Source organism: Lissotriton helveticus, chromosome 1_1 (genome assembly GCF_964261635.1).
Source record: "Lissotriton helveticus chromosome 1_1, aLisHel1.1, whole genome shotgun sequence".
NCBI lineage: Eukaryota > Metazoa > Chordata > Amphibia > Caudata > Salamandridae > Lissotriton > Lissotriton helveticus.
Window position 1 is genome coordinate 807,798,629 of NC_136057.1, and position 23,571 is coordinate 807,822,199.

The window sequence follows — 23,571 nt, forward strand, 5'->3', positions numbered from 1 at the left end:
ATATATTCTGAAATATTTGCACAGTTCATTTACAGACATTCATTCATTTACAGACATTTACATTTTGTTGTGTGTTATAAAAAAATAATTTATTTAGTAAGTAAAATACATTTGTAGAGTGCACAGTACCCAAAGGTGTTACAGCACAAGCAAAACACAGAAGCTGCGACAGAGGCAGGGAGAGCTAATGAAAAAGATGAGAAAACCCTACACAGACTCAAAGGGGAAAAATGTCACCCCTTTTCACGTCCCCATATTGTCCAATAAACCCTCTCAATTTTGTCCGAGAAAGAATAGTAAACGCCAAGCTGCCTCGTAAAACGGAGACTGACTTTTGACCTCTGTCTTTAAATGCTCAGCAAATGTGACAAGATGAGAATAACATTTTAAAGCAGGTTTACAGAAAGCGAGGACTCTTCGAAGACTACAGTAAACGGGCTGTGCTCCACGGGAGGGACAAAGACATCGAGGACCTCCTAAAACAAATAAAGCCAGCAAATAAAAAGCAAGCAAATGTGAGTTGCAAATCACAAAGCAAATGGTAATTAGTGGGCGGAATGCATTCCTAGGTCAGCTTTCCGAATGGCCCCACGATGTCTTTAGTAAAGCAGATAGCTGTGATGTCTGGTAGGCTTCGACCTAAAAAGGAGTAAGGCATTACTTTTTTCAGGGGCCTATCATAGATCTGTCCTGTGGCAGTGGCAAAGAACATAGACGTACCCCTCACATCTGGGTCAGTAATTGTGACATGTATATAAGGGAGGACTTCTCACCCTTAGTGTCCTCTGTGGTACGTAATGTAGCCATAGGGTGCCTGCACTAAAGTGTCATAATCTACCACATTTTAAAACTTAAACAAGAGTCCCCCTAGTACCTGCAAACTCTATAAAAATATTCAAAAGCCTACCAGCAATAGCACAGCATTCACTCAAAAAATCAGCATTGGAAGATTTAAAAGATAAAGTAATTCTCCTGTATGGAGCTCCTTCCTACAAGCCCACCCTAGCTAGGAGCATCAGTTCCGGAGTGAGTAGTGGACCCGATGATGAACCATGCTACGTAGGTGGGTGAGGGTCCAGCGTCCTTTTAAACAAAAGACTTCCAACAGTGCCTATTGCTGTGGCTTTTTCACAATTACGAAACCATTCAATCTACTGGACTCAGTAGACCCCACCCCACCCGCCCCCCCCCCCCCCGCCCCCTTTGCCTCCCACCACCACCTTAAAGGGCCTATCATATTCTTTGTTGTCAGCTGAATTGTGACATTTTGAAAATGTTCTGATTCCATTACATACAAAGTTTGTTTCTCACTGCGTGGGTTCTTCCAGAATCGGAAGCTCTATTAAAGTTTAAATAGGATTGCAGTGCGTTATAGGCATATATTTTAATTTGAATTATTTCCGATTATGTTTGTTATCTTAAAAATGTAATGCCTTCATTTTCAGCACGTATTAATTCTCCAGCCTGCTTGTCCTCATTCTACCTTCTCCTATGCTAACTAATTAAATGTATATTCATTTAGATTTCCTTCTGATGTTATGCCCTCCAGTTCCTAAATTATGAATTTATTTCACCGTGATTGTTTTACTGTCCCAATTAGTTTTGATGCATACTTACAGAGGAGTCTTATTAAGTAGTTTGTATCTGACATAAACAAGTCTAGTACATTAGCTTTGTTTTCCACTTTGTTCTTTGAATATATTGTGCACATTCACATTCTGTGTATATATGTCAGTTTCTTGGTAGCCCGAGAAAGGTCAATAAAGCAAATGCCAACCGTTTCCCTTGCTGTGCATCAACAGACAGTTTACCCCCAGAACAGAACCGCACATATTCTTATTAAGATGAAGGCCTCAAAATAGTTTATTACTCAAATGTGGCCTTTGTGTGTGTTTAAAGTGAAATCTTCAGGCCTGGCTGCTGCTAACTATGCTAATGCCTCTGCTAAGCCCCCCTGCAACCAACACAAACTGGGGAATAGAAAGTTTAATAGATGGGGAAGAAGCAGGGTTGTGGCAGGTGCTCTATCACCGAGGTCCATACTGCTGACTGTGGCAGTCTGCAGCTCCTGCAAACCGCGCCTGGGGCCCCAGGGCCCACCGCTGCCAGTTGCTTACCTGTCTGAAAGGAAGGGGGGTGGTGCACAATCATGAGAGGTGTTTTTGTTGAAGTGAAGAACTTGAGTCTATCCCCAGAGCGCTAATATCTTTTTGTTTATATGGAGTCTGGGCAGCAGGTGTAGAAGCTTCGTATGGTTTCATAAAATCGATGTGAGGAACACAGCTTTTGTTTTCTGTGCCTGAGGATAAACACAGCACTAACCCGACTGTGTTAAAATCCTATCATTTGTTGTACGTTGAATATCTCGAATCTGTTTACTTCCCATTTTTGAAACAATGTTTATCCCAAACGCGATGTACTTATGGACTTCTTACCCATGTTTTGCATAGTGTATACATTTCTCTTTGTCAATTAATAAGTCAATTATTATTTTACCAAAATGTGCAGAATGCATGTTGAAAGCTAATTTCTATCTGTCCCGTTTAAAATCGTATTCCTTTTTGGCCCATCTGCATTGAATGTAGAGCTTTTGTATTTCAAAATATACTTTCACATTTTTACTACCATGTGAATTACGTGTAAATCTCATATTTTTGCGATGCTTCTTTTAAACTAGTCTCTAATCTGCGTAAACTAGTCTTTAATCTGCGGTAACTAGTTTTTCGTGAATCTGCCAACACAAAAAGCCTATTTTATAGGTATGAACGGGCCCTCACACTGGAATCACAAAGCATCTGCTGAGACAGAGAAACCAAGTTTGCACTTTAGTTGCTGCTCTGCAGTGTTTATTCAACTCGAGTCCAAAACACTGTGAGGGGGCGATTGAATTCAGGGGGTACCTGGAGTGCTACAGCACCTCCTGGTGTAAAAGAGTACATGTATGTGTTCGGTTTTTAGGACTCGCCTTCAGCTTCATGTTGCAACTGCTTTGACCACTATACCTCGAGCTCCCCCTCCCACTTCACACAACCTCACTCTCACTTCACACACGGTCCCTCATCCAGTTTTCTCTTTCCTCTCCCATTCTCATGTTCTACTCATTCTCACGCCCTGATTTCTCCCTTAAAAACTCCGTGGCTGCTTATGCAGCAAGACTGGTTGACTTTGCCTATGCTTGTTCTCTTTCTTTAATAAATGCCCTCTTCCCGCCGCTGCCTAAAGGCTGTCGGTAATGTTGCGTTTCATCGCCTGCTCCTGCTGTGAAGCAGCTCTTGGAATGTCTATATACTAAGTTACAGCGAGTGTGTCATGCCAATCCATGCTGTCTGGTCTTGTGGTGGTTCGCAATGCCAGGCAGTAGGACAGCTTTCTACCCTGCCATAGCCAAAGTGCCTCTGCCACATGTGCTCTGAAGACCAGTCTGCAATCTATCTACAGCCCAATCGAACACTCCAGGTTTGTAATGATGGCAAGGAGCAGGAGCATGGAGCACACAGCTGCAGTTACACCCAGCCTTGAAGTAACTTTAGCTAAGATATTTAGGCTACCGAGAGTGGGACAGAGTACAGAAGAGGCACGAGGAGGCCAAAGGAGGAAGTGGAGTATAATTTTCAGTGTAGTCGCCTCAGAGAAATGTCCCTGGTAGGATGTGCTGAGCCCTAACCTAAATCCAGCAATGATTACCCGCCCGTTGGTTAGGAGTTTGATAAAATGAGTATCGGAAAGTTATTATTTGAGCACCTAACGACATGACAGGCTTTGAAATGCTCGACTAAAATTCAATCAATCAGTCATTCAGGGGTTTATAAAGCACGACTGGTCACAAGGCGCTGTCGGGGTGGGGCTGCTAGTCCTTTTGTGTGTGGAGGAGCATTCGAAGAGCCAGGTCTTGATGTCCTTCTTGAATTGGATCAGCGACACAGATTGCCTGAGGTGGAGGGGCAGGGTGCTCCAGGTCTTGGTGTTGAAGTAGGAGAAAGAACTTCCTCTGGCTCTGGTCTGGATCCTGGGGACGGAGGCTAAGGCGTAATGGGCGAAACTGAGTTGTCTGGCGGGAACTTGGAATGTGAGGCGGTGGTTCAGCAATGCTGGTCCTGTGTTGTGGAGAGTTTTTGTAGGCATGTGTGAGGAGCTTGAAGGTGATTGTCTTGTTGGCCGGGAGCCAGTGGAGTTGTCGGAGGTGTTGAATGATGTGGCTGCTGTGGGGGATGTCGACGACCAGTCTGGCGGCAGCGCTTCAAACGTTCTGTAGTATCTTGAGCTGTTTCTAGGTGATGGCGGCATAAAGTGCGCTGCTCTAGTCGAGTCTGCTAGTGATTTCTGTGGGTATCCATCTGAATGTCTTTCGAAGCAGGCAAAGTGTGTAGAAGCAGGCTGAGGAACTGCATTGATTTGGCAATTCATTGAGAGCGTTGAGTCCAATATGATGCCAAGGTTGTGTGCGTGGTCCGTAGGGGTCAGAGGGGGTCCTAGCGCGGCTCGCCACCAGGAGTCATCCCATGCTGAGGGGTTGAGTCCCAGGATGAGTACTTCGGTCTTGTCCGAGTTGAGTTTGAGGCAGCGATCTTTCTTCCAGGTGGCGATAGCCTTCATTCCGCTGTGGAATTTAGTACTAGCGGTTGTGGGTTTGTTGGTGAGGGAGAGGATCAGCTCGGTGTCATCGGTGTAGGAGATGATGTTGAATCCATGGCTTCTGATGATGTCTGTGAGGGAGACCATGTAGACGTTGAAGAGGGTGGGGCTTCGGGAGGAACCATGGGGGACTTCAAAGCCGATCTCTGTAGATTGTGAGAGGAACAGGGTTAGTCTAACTCTCTGATTCCGGCCAGTGAGGAATGAGTGGATCCAGTCCAGTGCCTTGTCGCAGATGCCAACGTCGTAGCGTCTCTTGATTAGAGTGCGGTGGGAGACTGTGTCAAAGGTGTCCGAAAGGTCCAGTAGGATGAGGGCTGTGGTCTCGCAACGGTCAAGGAGGGAGCGGATGTCGGTGGTGGCGAGGCGGTCTCCATGCTGTGGTTGATTCGGAAGCCGGATTGGGAGGTGTCCAGGACGTGGTTTATTTCGATGAAGTTCATCATCGCCACCAGAGTGGTCTTTAGGTGTGTATGTGCAAGACTAGATTCGACTTTCTTGCTATGATTTGATATATACCACACATTCTAGAACTTTTGTAGCAAGGGAGTGTCTAAGATACATGCACGTCACCTTTGTGGCTGTCCTAGAAGAATTCGCAAACACGATTATGAGTATTGAACGTAGCACTACAAGAGTACTCTTTTAACTTCTGAATATTTACAGACCGTTTCTGTGACTGTTCATACTACTATTAGTAGTGTCAAACGAAGCTGCTGTAAGTGTGTTACATGGGGATGAAAACGTCGTGTGGTGGCGTAGGGGACCTGGAAATATGTTTGAAGGTAAAGGAAAGAAATATCTTTAAACGGCCAGTTCACAATTCAGCCATTCTGACAACTGCAGATTGTCTGCAAGCAGACACGAGGGATAACTGTAGTGGAGCATATGCAAATCTACTGGCTGTTTATAATTTACAGGTGTCCTACTGGGGGGGCCCTTGAGATCTACACACATTTTAGGAGCAACCCTACAATGCTTACATCCCTGCATTTAAAGGTATTCTTTGTGAATCGATGGCCTTGTGAGGGCAGCTGACGTCACTGGCCAGCTCCCTATCACAGGCCAGTAACTTCCAGCTCTATTGCTTTAAGCATTCCTCCTGAATCGTGCTGCTCTTTCCTGGATGTATTTTACATTATGCAAAACGACGTCGGCGTCAATGTTAATGCTGAAACCCCCGCGGTGAAATACAGGGAATGTTATGACAGCCAAGTCAGCACTTTGGATGCAAATTCCGCCGACCCTTTCTCCTTCTCAATCATGTTGAGGACGTTCTCTGGGCAAATGAATCCCCTGCATTATTAAGATGTTTGGGAAGCCCGCTTCACCTTGAAGTTTGCTGTTGTGATCCCAATTTGTCGGCGAGCCTGAGCTCACCAAGGGTTAATGTCTTCCCTCGGGCCTGTCAGTCTGTTTATATTAGTATTAACATGTACCCAGGCTGACAGATTTTTTTAAACAATTTATGCCAACGAAATTGACCATGTGTGTCGTTTACTGAGGAATGCCTGATTTGTGAATGCTGTTGCATATAATGTTCGTGTAACTGAATCAAAACGAGGAAAGAGACTTCTAATATAGAGTTGATATAAAAAAAATCACAGCTGGATGTGAACAACATGAGGAATCCACTAAGAAGTCCATGTTCTTCTTTCTTTTTTTTCTTTTTACAGCGAGAGTTTTTTTGTGAGACTCAACAGAAACGGGTTGCCGAAATCTCCGGAGAAGGCAGAAAGATATTGTACCCTCTTTACGGTAAGTGCGGCCTGTAGTCATTTCATTTTGTAAGCCACGTGTGTAGGGGTAACAGTCACTCAGTCAAAACGGGGCTACTTACCTGAACTCTCGAATCTGACCTGTGATATAAATCCCACCGGAACACACCTGTGTCCGTGTTCCGACAGTATGTGGAGTTGTGTGGGCTATACCTTTAGTGCAGTACTTCTTAACCGTAAGGGCATAGGTGGGAAACCGAGTGGGCCAGGTCATACTGCACCATTAAGAATGACTGCATGTCAGTGGAAGACACTAAACATTCTAACATTTGTTAGTGTGTTTAGTCAAAGAATGTGTGGAGTTGACCTGCCAACATAGTGCCTTTCTCCTTTGGAACTCTGGTCTAAACATGTCCCAGGTTGCTATATTCTGTGAAAGTCACTGCAAGCTGAAGTATGTCCTGTGGCCCGAAAAGGTGTGATCGCTCCTGGCTGATTGCAGCCCCTAGGGCGGGGCCAACTTGTTAAAATGTCATACAGTAGATTTGTCAATGGGAAAGTGAATAAATGCAGATGGTTTATCATTAATCCATGCAATATTCCTTTAAAATAGGATTTTTATGAGGGAGGCGAACGTGATTGCCTGTTGTAAAGGTTTTCAATGCCAGCACTTCTTTGACTTCTTGCTCAGTGTAACACTAGCCTTCGGTGTTGTCAATATTGCAGGCGATGAATCCCGCATAACACGGTTCCCCCAGTGGTTCATTAAGAATGCCCTGTTTGCTATTAGTAACTTAAGTTCCACATGGTCTCTACCCACCACACTACCATTTGGTTACACCCTTTCATTGACTAGTACGGGCCCGGCGTGGTGACTGACTGTCTTCTGATGACCATGCTGTGGTCCCTTTAATGGATGCATATCCTGTTTTCGACGTTGTGAAGCCAAAAGAGTGCGTTCTTTAAATGTATTGTTCTCGGTGGGAAAAGCGTAATAGTTCTTGTTTTCATTTTAGGACCTGGGAAGCAGTGACCTGAGGAAGGACATGTTCATCACGGTCCATATAATCCGAATAGGTAGGTATTGTGCTCAGGCACTTAGTTGTCTTTCGCCACCTCTGTTGGCTGGCGTGTGCTGTGATTTTATTCTATTTCATTTTTTTCAGAAGTGACAACATCATTTATTGGCAACAGTATTGTGTGTTTGTTATTGACACAATCTTACATTATGAACATTTTTGTTCTGATTGTGTTGTGCTCTAACTCGAAGGACAATATGACTCAAAATTCTGAATTCATCAACTTTAAATAGTAGTAAAGCACAAACTGGCTGGTACAACTTGTGGCTGTTGCAAACATTGTGTATGGGAGTGCCTGCAGCCTGCTTCTACCTAATCGTGGTGGTTTAGATTAACAACACAGGCAGAGTCAATGGCCACTTTGGAAAATGCAGACGTGTTTAATTGGTCCTACTTAGCAAAGCAGTATGTTTTTTTCCAAAAGGTCCCCCCCTTACAAATATGGTTTCAAGAGATTGTGAGAATGATGAGAGAAACTTGTGGGGGAAGTGGGAGAGTACTAGGAGAATGCAGAAATGTTGAGCCAATGTCTGTTCAGTATTCCAAACTGAAAGTAAAGAATGCGAGGACTGATGCTGTGTAATTGACGAGAAAGAAGTCGTCCCTGCAATCTGAGATGAATTTACTAAAGCAGCAATGGCACACTAAAGGACCCAACAGCTTCTATGCCTCAGCAGTTCTGCCTCAGGGATTCCGCGCAACCTTCCACATTCTATATGTCAAGAAATTACATATGCACATTCTTACGTCTCTGGGCAATGAAGTATCCAGTCCAGAACGACACACGTAAGTTTCAGTTCCAAAAAATGCAAAACTGACGTCTAGTCCATTTACAAAAGTGAGACCTTTTAAAGCGTTCAAAGGTTAAGGTTCATAAGCCAGTGGAAGCCAATGGAAGAGGTCTATGGATCCTGAAGAAGCTTGGAGAAATGGTGCAGTCCCAATGCCTGCCCTGTTCAATTGACTGGTGCATTCAAAGAAAGCGCTAGGGATAGGGTACAGAGAAATGTAATTCTAGACTTTAGAAACGGGAACTAGAGGTGTGCAGCTACAGATCAGCCAACATGAGATCAGTTGTGTGAAAGGTGCCACAAATATTCCCGTAAAGTTTAGGTATATTTTAGGTAGTGGTCTTTTCCCCTTTTCTAGTTAGTCCATCACTTTCTGTTGGCCCTAAAAGTGTAGGTGTCTGGGTCTGATGCATACTCCTTGCAGTTAGAGGCATCTTAACCTCCAGATTCCTGTTGCATTGGAATTGAGCTTTGAGGAGTCAAAGTTGCTTGTGAGGGTTACGTAACTAACGGCAGAACAAAACAGGGCAGGGTGAATAGCTTAATTAACCACAACAATTCAAGCAGAACTACAGACTAGTGACATCATGTAGTTACTGCATTATAAAATAGTGAAAATCAGTATGGTGAGCCTGATATTATTCTTAGGTATGCTACAATTTATCTCAGTTTTGTTTCATATATAAACTTGCTTTACCACACAGTCAGAGAGTTGTTGCTCATTCACTTAAGGTATTAACCACTTTACCGAGCAATTATTGCCCCCATCCAGTTATGCGTTAATTGACCCGAGTGCCTTTTGTCGAGATAATCCTACTAGCTTTTGCCTTGTTTACTCCTTTACTCTGCGTTGATACGATTTTTACATGATTACAACTATCGATCATTTCTAAAATCTTGACTCTTGGTCCCCTTTTTTATCCCCATTCACTAACCTTATCTCGTACAATAGCTGACATAAGAATACCTCAGAATGCCGTCTCGAAGCTACTATGACTGGCACATTTCACTGGTAATTTAGTACTCCGCTAATGCATTATTCCGGTAGCCGAGTCAGTATTGTAAAACATCATTCATTTGGATGCATGTCTCCTGGAGTACCTGAATAAATGTCCCAACATTTGGAAAGCACAGAAAAAACATTTCATACCTCTTATAGTATTTTACTTTAACCCTAATGTGCATGCTCATGGGTTTCCTGTTGAGGACTAAAGAGATTCTGGCAAATACCTTAGCGTGATTGGTAACTATAAGCCCACCACAGGCAACACAAGCATGGGGCAGACTAAAAATAGATCCCTAACATAGGCATGTGGGCTTATGCTTATATGCTTAGTTGAGGCTTTCTGAATGTGCACATGCCACTCTTTTCTCTCAGCGCACTGGTATTCTTGGTTCCTCATTCCCACAGCTCACCTGTTTTTTTCCTTATATCAAACCTCCTTTACGGTACCAAGGCTGAAAACAGAATTTGGTCTTCAGATAAATGTGGACTTCATTTTCAAGAGTGGGGTACATAGCATATGAGAAGACACAAGAACATACAGTCACAGAGTTAGCACAACATTATGTGTGTGTTTACTGTATATAGCAGTACTTATATCATCATTTAACCTTGTGTATCCTTGTGTACAGCTGGAAACTAGTACTGTTAAAACTCTCCACCCTCAACAGACTACCTAAAATTGAAAGGACTATGACATTATCAGTTCAGTCAAAAAAATTAATACAATATTTTCCTAGAAGAAAAAAATCAATACACCAAATAATGCTGCATGGAATTTGTTTGGTACAGATAATATTGTACAGAAGGGTTACCAAAAGCTATACTAAAAGCAACTCAATACGGAAGGCATAAGTGATATGACATTCTTAAAAAACTGACTATCCTGTCACGAAAATGTCCCCATATTTAAGCGATTTACTCTCTAACATTTCACATATTTGGCATAATTTACAAAAGCATATTTAGTGTTTATCTATTTAATTTATAATCTTTGTAAAATGTTCACCAGTTGTGCAGGTAGTCTGGTAGTGTCCGTCACACTCTGGGTGGTGTATGCTGCTCGGCGTATGAAGAAGCGATGATTCTTGAGACACTCGGTGTTTTAACATTGCCTGCCAGACATCGCAAGGCATTCTAGTCCCACCAAGGATAAAGAATACCCGTTGGCATGTCATACACTAGTGTGCATTCTAAACACTGTCCCACACTGAAGATGATTAAACTTGGGTCAAGCAATGTGTTCTAGTTTTGATATCTATTTACAGGTGCAACCTGCTGTGGCCTTCCAAAGTTGAGCATTGTGTGCAAATGAATTTCATGCTCGTCAAAATCATAAAAATACGGAGATTCATGAATTACCACAAGTAACTTTTTATAATATTCATCACAACCTTTAAAAGATCTCCTTTTCAGTGAATTAAAAAAAATGATATTAACCGCAGTAAAGCACCTCCCCACATTCCACACTAGTCATGTGACCGGGTGAATCCTTTCCACTAAATCACTTTACAAGCAGACTGAGGTCCTTATCCTCTGCTTTTACACTGAAGAGATCTTTATGCCTTGCCGTTAGCACTTGTCCCGATGTTGCTGGGCCCTTCTTGGTTAACTTTAGTTTTCTTATTGCTATATCTTACTGTCATTCATTTGGTCCTCTGATGGACCTTGTTTTGTGACAATGAGGGTTTGGACATAGGGGATCCATTCTCAGGATATCCAGTGAGGACCTGACTTACAAGCTAGTAATCAAATTCATATATGTGACTCATAAACCAGACTATACAAGTAGAGAATTATTACTGCTAGTCCAAATCTTCAGTAGAAATTTAGTCGGCTCAAATCATAAAAATCAATAATTCTATTAAGGCAATGCAAAACAGTAACATTAGTATCTGGTGTTCAGAGATTTCTCTATGCCGATTTCTCCCTGTCATTAATCAATAAATTGGAATTCACAATCAATCTTGAGGAAACAAATCATGAAAAGACATAAGCTATAGTTTGTTAATGTAGCTTTGATCAAAATATTCAAAAGGGCAAGTGCATCATTATTTAGCATTTAAGATCTAAAGAGAGAAGTACAACCTCATTAATTTGGGTTGCTCTGCAAAGTTCATCTAGGACATGAGCCATGACAGCTTAAAGTCCGTGTCCCATGATGAAAAGAGTCCACGAAATGGCGCACCCAGTGTATGCGTCAGTCTGAAAGGAAAGCACGTAGAGTCCACAAAAGTTCCCAATCAAAGGCAGTCTCTGGGATCAGGTTTGGTTATATCGGAAAAAATCTCTCTTTCTCTTCTTGAAAATCAATGTATATTATAATCCTCTAGTTCCGGTGGTGATACCTCCTTAGTCACCGCATTGTGTCAGACCACTCAGTCCATTGATCAGTTTGTGTAGGATGTTTGTTGTGAGACATAAAGAAGACACATATTATAGAAAGAGGTGGTGCTGGTCACGTAAGTAGACAGATCATCCGCTATACGTAAACATTCAAACAGTGATCTTTTAGTAGTTGGCACATAAGTGTGTTCAAATGAACACATAGCAAATGTTCCCAAATTGTTACAATGAGTACTTGTGAGTGAAAACTCTTCCAGTAAGACACCGTTTCGCATTGCATTGTAAGTTTATGAAACTTTCTCACAAGGTAATGCGAGACAGAGTAAGAAAATGCAGGCCTATATTAAATTTGATTTAAAATCATGCAGAATATAAAATAATTGAAACATAAATTTCGTAGAGGACAATATGATTATAATATTCTTTTCAATTTAGAGGCACTCAGAAAATATCATTAGTTGCGTTGCAAAACTCACATGTAACTATGACATATTAATGCATTTTTAGAGTAAAATAATTTCTAAACATAAATTATTAATATCGTTTCAAGTGGTTTACATTAGTACAAATATGAAGATCATATTTGAAACGTTTTGTTCTGTTTGTATTCGATATGGCACCAATTTATCTTTTCTCATTTGGTGCACAATTTATTATATGCAATGATAAAATTCAGATTGAAACCCTTCAATATCACATGTAAAAATAACTACAGTACATTGGGTTTCATAAGTTCTTTACACCCATTACTATTTCAACGAGGATCAGTAGGGATTCCTAACACGTGAGTACATCATTTTAACACTCTAATACACATTAAAATACCATACTATGGATATTTAATAAAATTTGAACCTCTATCATTCAATTATTACAATTATGCCTATTCTAATTTCATCTGTATGCTTTTACGATGCAGTAACTACGTTCTTTCACATTTTATTTCCCATGCTTCTGTAACGTGTAATTGGAGCATGTTTATTCATAGTTTACTCAAAATGTCTCATAATTGGTTTATGTGTCAAATAAAGGATCTAGCAGCTTATCAGCTGCATCACAATCACTTAGTGACAATTGAAAATAGTTTGTAGACACCAATTTTGTTGGTTTGAAGCGAAAAGCTAGAAAAATAAAAAGTAAAAAATCTGGCCCATGCAAATGGTAAGTAAGCATCACATGTGACAAGATATTCATGGGGAATCTAGACATGGGCAGATGCTCAAACAAATGCACGTAATGACGCAAATATAACACTATATCTTGTATCCCGATCAATTTACCTCTGTAAATTTGCTGGAGTACAGGTATTCATGTTGGAGTTGAATAAATGAAAAGACTTCCATGTGTATACACCAATCTTCTGTTTATCATTAAGAGGTGCAGATAAAGAAATACATTAAACCAAATACAATAATGTCTGAAGAGTATCAATGTAATTGCTTGAATGTAGCTTGAGGGGAGTAGATGAAACCAGCATTCAACTTGACAAGAGATTTTTGCTCAGATCTTACCATCATTTTTTTCTCTGAATGTATCCTGATTGTGTTAATTATCTTGCACAACCTGCTTATATCTCTTTAAGTGTCTGTATGTTCATGAGGCATTGAAGTACAGTATATAACTGGGGTCATTTATTTCACAGGCCGCATGGGAGCCGGAGAAAAGAAGAATTCATCCAATGTTCAATACCGACGCCCTTTTGGCTGTGCAGTACTCAGTATTGCTGACTTGCTGTCAGGAGAACCAAAGGATGACATGAGCTTAAAAGTCTACATGTAAGAACCTATTTTTCCTCATTCCATAGATTTCGTTCTGCCACTGGCCCATGTCCAAAAGTCTTGATGAAGCATATAAGTAAAGTGTGCGCTCATTCAATATGAAAAGTGGTACAGACCATATGAAGTGCGTGTGCTTTTGCGTTCATCTGTCTGACCAACGGTTCCTTTAAGGGTATCTATCACAACTGATTGATGTTGTGAGATACATTCTTTCATGAATGAAGAGCTTCTCAAAGTTTTAGTAGATGGCTAGGATTAAATATGAAACAATCGTATTTTCTTTTCATTGTGGAATCATTTAGAGTGGTCATGTTCCAGAAGTAAAATCCCATATTGAATATCTAGACCTGCACATTCCAATTTGAGCACCTAAACTATTAAATAAGAACTGGTGGATTACACAAAAGAACCAGTATGAAATGCCCATTTCGGAACAAACAGGCACTATTCTGTGTGCCATACTTGAAAATCGAGGTACTCTCACCATAATACCAGAACAACGAATGGCTGTCCCTGTTTTGAAGGAAACCCCAAGAAAAGTGCACACAATTTGAAAGGAGGTGACATATCTAAGAGCAGGGGTGAGTTTAATGGATCCAGTTAACACTTACTCCTCATTAGAGGATGGAAAGGGTATACCTAGGACTGATTGAACTAGTCAGTAGTAGCACAAAAAAACGCATGATATTCATGACACTAACCTAGCTAGCATTTCTAAAAGGAAAGAAAACAGTTCTCTTATAATTGGGGGTCTTTTTCTATAATGATGCAGCACTCATTCCTAGATTTAACCAATCCTCTGACAAGAGTTCGTATTCCAGCCTTTGTTAGAACACCAGTTCTTGAACTGGCAATCAAAGGAGGCCTGTTTACCGCAGCTGATGAATCCATGCCCTGCCTCAATTAGGAAAGGTGTGGTTCTGCTAGTGCTCTTTTGATATGAATGCTGACCACTCAATTGCTCTATGGTAGACCAGTAACCTACAGTTACTATATATTATTTTCTCCCACTCCTCATCTAAAAGCCTGGTTCGATATTGACAACCTTTGGGCCCATTGTAAGCCTGACGGTTTTAGCCAGGGTCAAAAAATGTGTTATTGATAGGGATTTTTTCCAGCCTTCTATATCAATAATCAATGCTTGTCTTTGAATTTGGTAACATGAATGTATCAACAGATGATGAATAAGGGACATTGGTGTAGTAAAGGAGTTAAACAATGACTTTGACATGTTGTAGATGAGTAAAGTACGTTTTAATCCATCTCCAAATGACACACGACCAGAAAGACAACTGAACACCACAACGTTCACCAGTGCTCTGACAATCCTGGAACATTGCACTTTAAAAGAATTCTTAGAAAAATACTGAAAGCAATCAAGCATTGCTAGGAGAACAAAATAAAGAGATTAATCAATATATAAATATAACATTAAACATACACATACATTACTTCATTATCTTTTCCCCACCAAATGAAAACAAATCCTTGCATTATGACAATATATAATCTAACAGTTTAATAGGTGATATCACGATGAGAGTGTGTACAAAAAACATGTCTGAACTCATAAGAACCAGAACCTTCATGTACATCAGAACTAGACTCAGAACCTTCATTACCACCAGAGCCCGTCACCTCACTCAAGTCTGGTATTTCATTTACACTTGGATCGAAATGCTTAGATTCAACATCACCACGCGCAAACTGCCTTGGTCAGAAGATAACATAAAGCCAAAGGCATTGCCATCAAGACCAGCACTAGTAACTTTAGCTCGATTGTTAATTTCAAGCTATTTTTCAGAAATAGGAACTAACTAATTATTATTCCACCAACCTTTTTAAATCTACAAGACCGAACTTTTGCTTACTTTGATAATTTGTGAAAATATAGAATTTCCTTTTCTGACCATGTAAGGTTTTTTTAATAAAACCCCAACCACCAAGCGTAAACTCCAAACATTTGATATTTTTTTTACTATCAAAATACTCCTTTTCTTTACCCTGGACCCTTGAATACACATCCGAATATGGAGAGACACTCTAATCATGCATAACATTTTCTTACAACTACTTAGGAATCAATTTCGACTTGGACTTTCTTAGTCTCAATAAGTAGAAAGGAGAGATACCAGTAGTAGAATGTGGTGTAGAATGATACACCCAAATCTTCTCTTTCATATTCATATTCTCTTTAAGATCCAAACCTTAAGAGATAGCCGTTTGGATTCCTTCTTTAAAAAATCGAGTACCCTTCTCCACAAAGCCATTGGCTGCTGCACTATAAAGTGCAACACCAAGGAATAATAAATCCGCTTCACAAAATAGTCAATCATCACTAAAATATATTTATCCTCATGTGGACCTGACCAGAAAAGTCCAAAGAACTTTGACCCAAGGTACCTTAGGTAGGGAAACAGGATGTAAATGTTTCTCCTAATTTTCCAATGTTTATCTGAAACAATGCTTTGAGGACCAGTGGCGTAACAATAGCTCCCGCAGCCCCTACTGTGCCGGGGGCCCAAGCTCCAGGGGGCCCCCTTCAGCACTGTGCATGGACGGCGGGCCCCTGGTCTAAAAGCTTCTGACTGAGTGCGGATTGTAGGGTCCCCTCCAAGTACTTTGCAGGTGGCCCCCTCAAATTTCATCACAACACTGTTGAGGACAAGTACTCACAAGGGCTGTAATGTGGGTATCTAAAGATGGCCAACAAAACTCTCTGATTTGTTTACACATAGCAGATATGCCCAGATGTCCCTCATGAGCAATTTCAATTATTATGTCACGTACTCCCTGAGGAGGAACAAAACAACTACCTCTCAAACTTGTCATTCTTACAGGTTAGTTCTGCAGAAACCTGAACAAAAGTTTCCTTCCACAGAGAAGTTGATTACACTTTTCAAGGTATCATATTACATATTTATGTGCGCAGGCTCAGTTTGCTTATTACTGGTACCGCATTAACGATTATATCACGCATGTAGCTGTGGAGGATGGAGATGCACATCCCGTCTCGCTAAGCTCTATACTGACACACATGCGACGGGGCATACCTCGCTCAGAAATTAATTCCATTAATGCCCCTATTGCTGCTTGGCAGGCACTAGGCCGCAGGGCGGACAAACTCCAGCTGTACTCCCCACTGATGCCCTTGGCACAGAATGCAAACCTATCAGTCACACACGAGAAGGGTGTCATGCACACATTAACCCTAGCTGGCGTTGACAAAATGCAGGACATCTTTCCGGATGGTAGTTTTATAACTCAGGCGGACCTCAATCATGTACTCAATCAATCACCACTGTTCATTTTTACTATTCATAGGCTTCGCGGGGCACTGCGTACATACTACCCGAGGTTCCTGACAGAACCCCCGACACTGCACTCTCTACACACAAAGCTCACCTGCCCCACAAGACGAAAACTGGTAATTAAGTTATACAGGGCCGCTAGAGACGAAACTCTGTTGCATCACAACAAGAGTATGGAGCATGGAATTAAAAAAATGGATCCACCACTCACACAGAAGGACTGGGAGTACTGCTGCCAGTCGACTAGGGACCTTACATCGAATGGCAACTTAAGGATAAAACATTTAAAGTACATACACCAAGCCTATCATACACCACATAAACTCTTTAAATGCGGTCTCAGAGACCATGACAGATGCAAGCGGTGCAAGGCTCCGGGTGCGGACCTCTGGCACTTGGCATGGGAATGTGGGAAAATAGCAGAATTCTGGGTATCAGTGCTTGCAGTGATACATGACATGACCGGCATCACTCTGGATGGTTCCCCACATGTATGTTTTTTGGGCCTGGTGCCATCTCTAAAAGGCATGCTGTGAAGATTTATTAAAATAGCGCTATTTCTAGCCAAGCACAGGGTGGCTATGCCTCACCACTACTTACTGGTAAAATTCATGGTATACTGTCAGGAATCCCTAGCTCTAAAACTTTAGGAATTGCCCACCACATCTAACCCAAAGGACATCTGGGAACCGTTGTTGCAGCACCTCCGCTCACACACCAATGAAGCAACACCGGAATCTGATGTTTAGCTACGCTGGGTCATATTGGTTTATTGTACTCATGCATTATAACTCATGTATACTTAACTATCAGAATGTATATACTACTATACCTTTTTGCGCCATTTGTTGTTATGCTGGTTAAGTTGACTAAATTAACTCATAATGCTCATATGTAATGTGCACAAACTTCAATAAAAAAAAGTTATACTCGTACACGGGCACAGTCTCCTAGTCACTCTCAGCGATAACCTCTTTATATGGAGAAACCACATCCATTGTACCTACCACCCATTCATGCTCATCATTGACAGGTTAATTTACTATAGAAACTGCCAATAGTGAATGAGAAGGACAGTCTGTACTTCACTTGCATATGATACTCTTGTAACTTAGATAAAAACCTAACAAGGCGAGTTGAAGCCTTTCAGACATGGATTTGCTGTCGGAAACTGGCTTTGGAGGACACAAGCAGGGCCCCCTGGCCCTCCGCATTTGGCCCTGGTGGGCACCTATTGCGCCCCTCCTTAACATCCCTGCACTGTGTGACAGGCACCAAGGCAGGGGCACCACCAAATATTGTTTTTAATGTTGTGTGGGAGGAGGAGGGAGGCTTAAATCCATTAACCCTGGAGTGCTTGCCATATTTTTTAAAAGCACTCTGAGTTGGAGCTGTGCAAGAGTTATAGTTACATGAGAAAATTATAACAGGCAAATGTCAGTAGTTTTGTTCATTTAAAACGGTACGCTTTAAGTGACATTTTTTACCTAACTGTAATGTCCCTTTAGCCTTTTTTTTCAGTGAATATATATATTCCACAAAAATGTAAATCAATCATAATATGCTGCTACTAGAACTGTTTCTCCCTTGTCATCAGACGTATTGGATAAATGAGTTATCTTAAGTGTTTTTGTGGCACTTTCAAAATTGTTTTCATAATGATACTGGATGGATTATTTTTCTTTAACAGTTTGTTAAATAGCACAAGAATGTATGGTATTTATAAAGCGCACGAATACCCGGGGGTGTCCAAGGTGTTAAATAAGCACTTACTTTTTGGCTTCCACAATGCATGAGATATCAAGGTCTTCTCAATGTGCTTGCGAAGCATCCCAGGAGCAAGTTCAGGGACTGCGAAGAAATAATCTGATTCCAGGACGATTAATTCAGTGATTGAACCTGTGAATGATATGGGTCTTGCAAACTTTCAGTGGGCAATATAAAAGTCCAGAAACAATGCCTTGCATTTTGTCTCACTTCTGCACACATAATGTCTGTGTTTTCATGATTTATTTTTACAGACTAGAATTTACTTATCCTTTCAGAGGATTCTTTTGATTAAGAAGACCATGTCTCAGCTACAGGACACACTTTGCGCTAGCTTTCTGGTTTCCAAGGCTTGTGGGGCTTAACTGTATCTCTTTTGACTGCTTGAGGGGAATGGGAATGTGACATTGTAGTCAGTCAGTTCAGACTGAGAACCCTCTATTCACTGAGCTGATGTGGTACTCCACCTTTCTCCTGATCATGTTGTGGCGTGGAAGTGGCAAAACCTCTTAAAGAAGACTCCCTCTCTTGGTCCTAATCATTCACATCTCTACATTAATTTAGTCCATTTAGTCCCTCTTTTTGTCTGTGGAAGGACTCTGTTGTGAAGCCTCATTAGAGGAGGGGAAACTGCAGCTCAACATGCTGTTGCTGCATGCTCTCCTGCTATCTCTGACGGGCCTCATCCCACTTCTACAAGTAATTATCATTGGTACAGTGCTACTTAGACAACTGTCTAGGCAATGTTTGATCTAAATGAAAATTAAGAGGAGCATCATCTTTGCATACTTTACAAAAAGCTAACTCTCTTAAAGCATTCCATCTATCTTGGGATTGGACACATGTCATTAAAACATTCATGTCATTTAGGTGTCTCCTTGACTAGCAGCTGTTCACCTGACTTAATATTTGATATATCTAACACCGTCTTTATTACCACTCTTTGCAGAAGTCACGAAGGCAGCAGCAGTAAACCTGGCTCTAAAAGCCCTATTTAGTTTGTGTAGTTTCCAGTCCTTATCCTTTCCTTTGCAGCACGTAGGAGGCTGTTGAGAGACTAAGTGTCGGACAAGGGATCAGTCCTGTGATGTCATTAGAGACTTGAATGATTACTGTCACTTTTGGTGCTCCTGAAAGTGAAAAAAAACTTTAAAGATTATTTGCCAGAGTTCATCACTTAAAAGTGTAAATTAAGTCACCTGCATAAGCCTTATCTCGATGTGGGATCAAGGCTCTCTATGGTGCCCAGCTGAAAGGCAAGATGTGTGTGTATGTGTTTTCTTTTCCCAGTAATTTCCAAAGGGTTTCTGGACAATGTTATAGTTGCTCTGCCTCTTAATATGCTGAGCAGGACTGCACCAGTCCCACTCATCAGGTTACATTGTGGCACAGCTCTGCCACCACCAGGGAACAACTGTTCCCTGGCGCAGTCGGTGGTCCTCAGCTGCAATAATTTTTGAAGTCATAATGCGGAAGACGGACCACTGCCACCACGAGTGTGGCGGGCACTAGACCGCCACACTCGTAATCAGGCCCTTGTTTCTTGGTGTTCCAGTTGATAACCATGACCATTAACTATGGTGGTCTTTCGAGTGGCGCTCAATCTCAGTGTCAGAAGTGTACACTTTTCACTTTATTTGCTGAACTTGAGAGCCTTGTTCACAACCACGTGCTTGCCAGAATCTATACATACAAAATATGAAATAAAGCTGCTTTGAAAGGCTCAGCCCACTCAAAATACCCTAGCAAGTGATTCTGTATTTCTACTGGGGAGCCCTCTCTCTCTCTCTCTCTCTCTCTCTCTCTCTCTCTTCCTCTCTCTTCTCTCTCTCTCTCTCTTCTCTCTCTCTCTCTCTCTCTCTCTCCTCTCTCTCTCTCTCTCTCTTCTCTCTCTCTCTCTCTCTCTCTCTCTCTCTCTCTCTCTCTCTCCTCCTCTCTCTTCTCTCTCTCTCTCTCTCTCTCTCTCTCTCTCTCTCTCTCTCTCTCTCTCTCTCTCTCTCTCTCTCTCTCTCTTCTCTCTCTCTCTCTCTCTCTCTCTCTCTCTCTCTCTCTCTCTCTCTCTCTCTCTCTCTCTTCTCTCTCTTCTCTCTCTCTCTCTCTCTTCTCTCTCTCCTCTCTCTCTCTCTCTCTCCTCTCCCTCTCTCTCTCTCTCTCTCTCTCTCTCTCTCTCTCTCTCTCTCTCTCTCCTTCTCTCTCTCTCTCTTCTCTCTCTCTCTCTCTCTCTCTCTCTCTCTCTCTCTCTCTCTCTCTCTCTCTCTCTCTCTCTCTCTCTTTCCTCTCTCTTCTCTCTCTCTCTCTCTCTCTCTCTTCTCTCTCTCCTCTCTCTCTTTCTCTCTCTCTCTCCTCTCTTCCTCTCTTCCCTCTCTCTCTCTCTCTCTCTCTCTCTCTCTCTCTCTCTCTCTCCCTCCCCCCCCCCTCTCTCTCTCTCTCTCTCTCTATCTCTCTCTCTCCCCCTCTCTCTCTCCCCTCTCTCTCTCTCTCTCTCTCTCTCTCGCTCTCTCTCTCTCTCTCTCTCTCGCTCTCTCTTCCCCCCTCCGCCTCCCCCCAATGTGTGACTTTCAATTTCTGTTCTTTTTTCTCTTCTGGTTATTTTCCTGAGTATGTAATTGAGGCATAATTCGAGAGGATGAACATTCCGGGAGGAATGATTCCGGAGGAATGACATTATACGGTGTAAGGGTGATATTGATAAAGTTAGGTTAATATTTTATTACTATTTTCTCCTCGGTAGGATAGCTTACTTAAACAAACCTCCATGGTTGTCAGCATTCCACTAGGCCTAACCCTAGAACCAATGCATATATCATTTGTTCTCTTTGTCACACGAGCAAGAAAGCACATCTTAGATTGAGGGTCTGGTTTTTGAAGACTCATCGGTTTTAGGATTCATTTTTTTATTGCAGGTGTATTTGCCACACAATACGGCAAGCACTGCACACTGCAGAAGAATGCCATACATGCTTTTTGCAGCAACTCACAGCAATTAAACTCAAGGGACCACCCAGTAGTAAGTGGTCATGTGTTCCATGTTGCACTTTAATACTCTAGCAAAGAGTTCCTACTGCTTGCATGGGAGAGACTAGCAGTTCCTCCCTCCAGTGATCACACGCTTCTATTGATCTCACCACTTTGTCAGACCTGGGAGAGATGCTATGAAGATTTGTGTTGCACAGAAGCTACCGGTACATCTTACAGACTGTTCAGACCCTACCACCAAAGCAAACCATTGACAGGGAAGGCTGTCCTTAGGGTTTTGAACCAAGGTTATAGAAGGAACACTTCATATGAGAAGAAAAAGATGTAATTGCTAACTTAGGGCCTGATTTAGATCTTGGCAGACGATTTACTCTGTCACAATGGTGACGGATATCCCATCTGCTGAAATATAAATCTCATGAAATCCTATGATATTTATATTCCAGGTGACGGGATATCTGTCACTGTTGTGATAGAGAAACCCATCCGCCAAGCTCTAGATTAGACCCTATGTCTAGAAGCAATAAATACTAAAACAAATCAGGTCGCTTATGGCAACCTGATGGCTGCCATAAATCCTTAGTTCTTTGATGGAAGCATCTGATTAACTAGCAGCTGCCAGGCAATATATGTCCTGTCCTTGCTGCTACAAGAAAAACAGCCACCACAGGTTGAGCACATAACCTCTACCCTTTCTAATGCTGCCCCACTTTCTTCCCTCCTGATGACGCCCTAATAATTCCATCAACTTCCAAGATGTCAACAACATCTCACTCTACCTCAGCAGGATACTGAGTCTCTTTTCTCCTAGTTGTTCAGAAGACTGCATCAGGACGTTCAGAGACTCAACCATGTCATCTCTGGAAGTATAAGCATGGCTTTCTGTCCAGACAATTCATCTTCCGGCCCCATGTGACTCGTTGTACATTCTTGGGATGGCCCGAAATACATCATCAGAATCATACAACATTGCATCACTACCCAGCTCCTGTCTTAGATGCAAAGCCCTTTTCAAGGTCCATTGTGCTGTAGTGCAAAGCAATGCAGAAAACTTTGAGATCCAGGCATCATGGCTTTAGAACACTGTTCTTATGAGCGCCTGCACTGAAGCCAAGCACCTAAGCTTCGGAAAAAAGCCATCTGTTTTTCAGTCTTCCAGACATTACCCCCTCATGGGTCCTCCCCGTCCCAGTCCTTACCACGTGAGGCAGTCCTGCCTCCACCCAGCCAATCAAAACGCCAGAAATCCAAAGGTCGAAGGTGACATAAGCCCCTCCCACCCACCGCCATGCCTGTTTTTTTCTGCTCCGACGGCTGTCGGAACGCTGGTGCTCCCGGTTCCTGCCTTTGTTCCTGTTTTCTTCTGGATGGTTTGGCGGTGCCGTGAGTGTTTCTTTTGCATTTTTAAATGCTTCTGTTTATGGTCTTTTCATGTTTTTGCCGGCGTGGCCGCTCCGGTCCTCCGGCCGGCCTCGCTCCTGTTCTGGGGTCAGGATTCTCCCCGTTCATGTGCTGGGCTGGGGCGGGGAGCCCTCCTGGTGTTCTGGCCCCAGGTCGTTCCGGCGCTGGTGCTTTAGTGCAGCGTCCGGCCCCTGCAGCCATGTTCTTCATGTGTGGCTGTGGGTGGAGACTGCAGGGCTGCCCTTTTTTTGTTTAATTTCTGATCTCACATGCGAGATTACTGTTTAGGGCAGTGTTTCCTGGAGGTTGCTGGGCACTTCCTTTATTGGTGTGTTAGGTGTTTTCCTGGTGCTCGCTTCGGCAGCACTTATGCTATTCTTGGAACGATACAGCGAGGATTGGCATGGCCCCTGCGCAAGGATGACAAGCAATTTCGTGATGCGTTCCATATATGGGGTTTACTCCTTTGCTCGCCATATTTGAGGGGACTTCCTCTCCGGTGCATCCACGGAGCTGTTGCTCGTTGGTATGTCATATGCCTCTGGTGTCACAGGCTATCATGTGCTGAGGGTTTAAGTCCTGCCAATGCTGTCAATGTGACTTGGGATGTTCAATTTCATGCTGTGCTTTGGAAATTTGCATTCTCTTTGTCCACGTAGCATCTTTGCAGTTTTTCTTGGACTGTTTTGCACTGTCTGTGCTGCTGGTGCATGCGGCTTTGCCATCATCTCTTGTTGGTGGGGTCGTGACGTTTTTCCCTGTTGGGGTA

The 23,571-nt window shown here is 42.3% G+C and overlaps 1 protein-coding gene and 1 non-coding gene across 3 annotated transcripts in view; both read left to right on the forward strand.

The window, feature by feature from the left end:
- The window catches only part of DOCK4 (dedicator of cytokinesis 4), a 1,604,094-nt gene that overhangs the window by 620,482 nt on the left and 960,041 nt on the right, over positions 1-23,571 (forward strand). For both annotated transcript variants that reach the window (XM_078674485.1, XM_078674490.1), the window contains exons 9-11: positions 6,309-6,390; positions 7,367-7,427; positions 13,212-13,344. In XM_078674485.1, the coding sequence (XP_078530611.1) occupies positions 6,309-6,390; positions 7,367-7,427; positions 13,212-13,344 (276 nt within the window). The remainder of the gene's footprint in view (positions 1-6,308; positions 6,391-7,366; positions 7,428-13,211; positions 13,345-23,571) is intronic.
- LOC144780446 (U6 spliceosomal RNA) lies at positions 23,151-23,257 on the forward strand. The gene has a single exon (XR_013600747.1). It is a non-coding gene; the product is annotated as a U6 spliceosomal RNA (small nuclear RNA).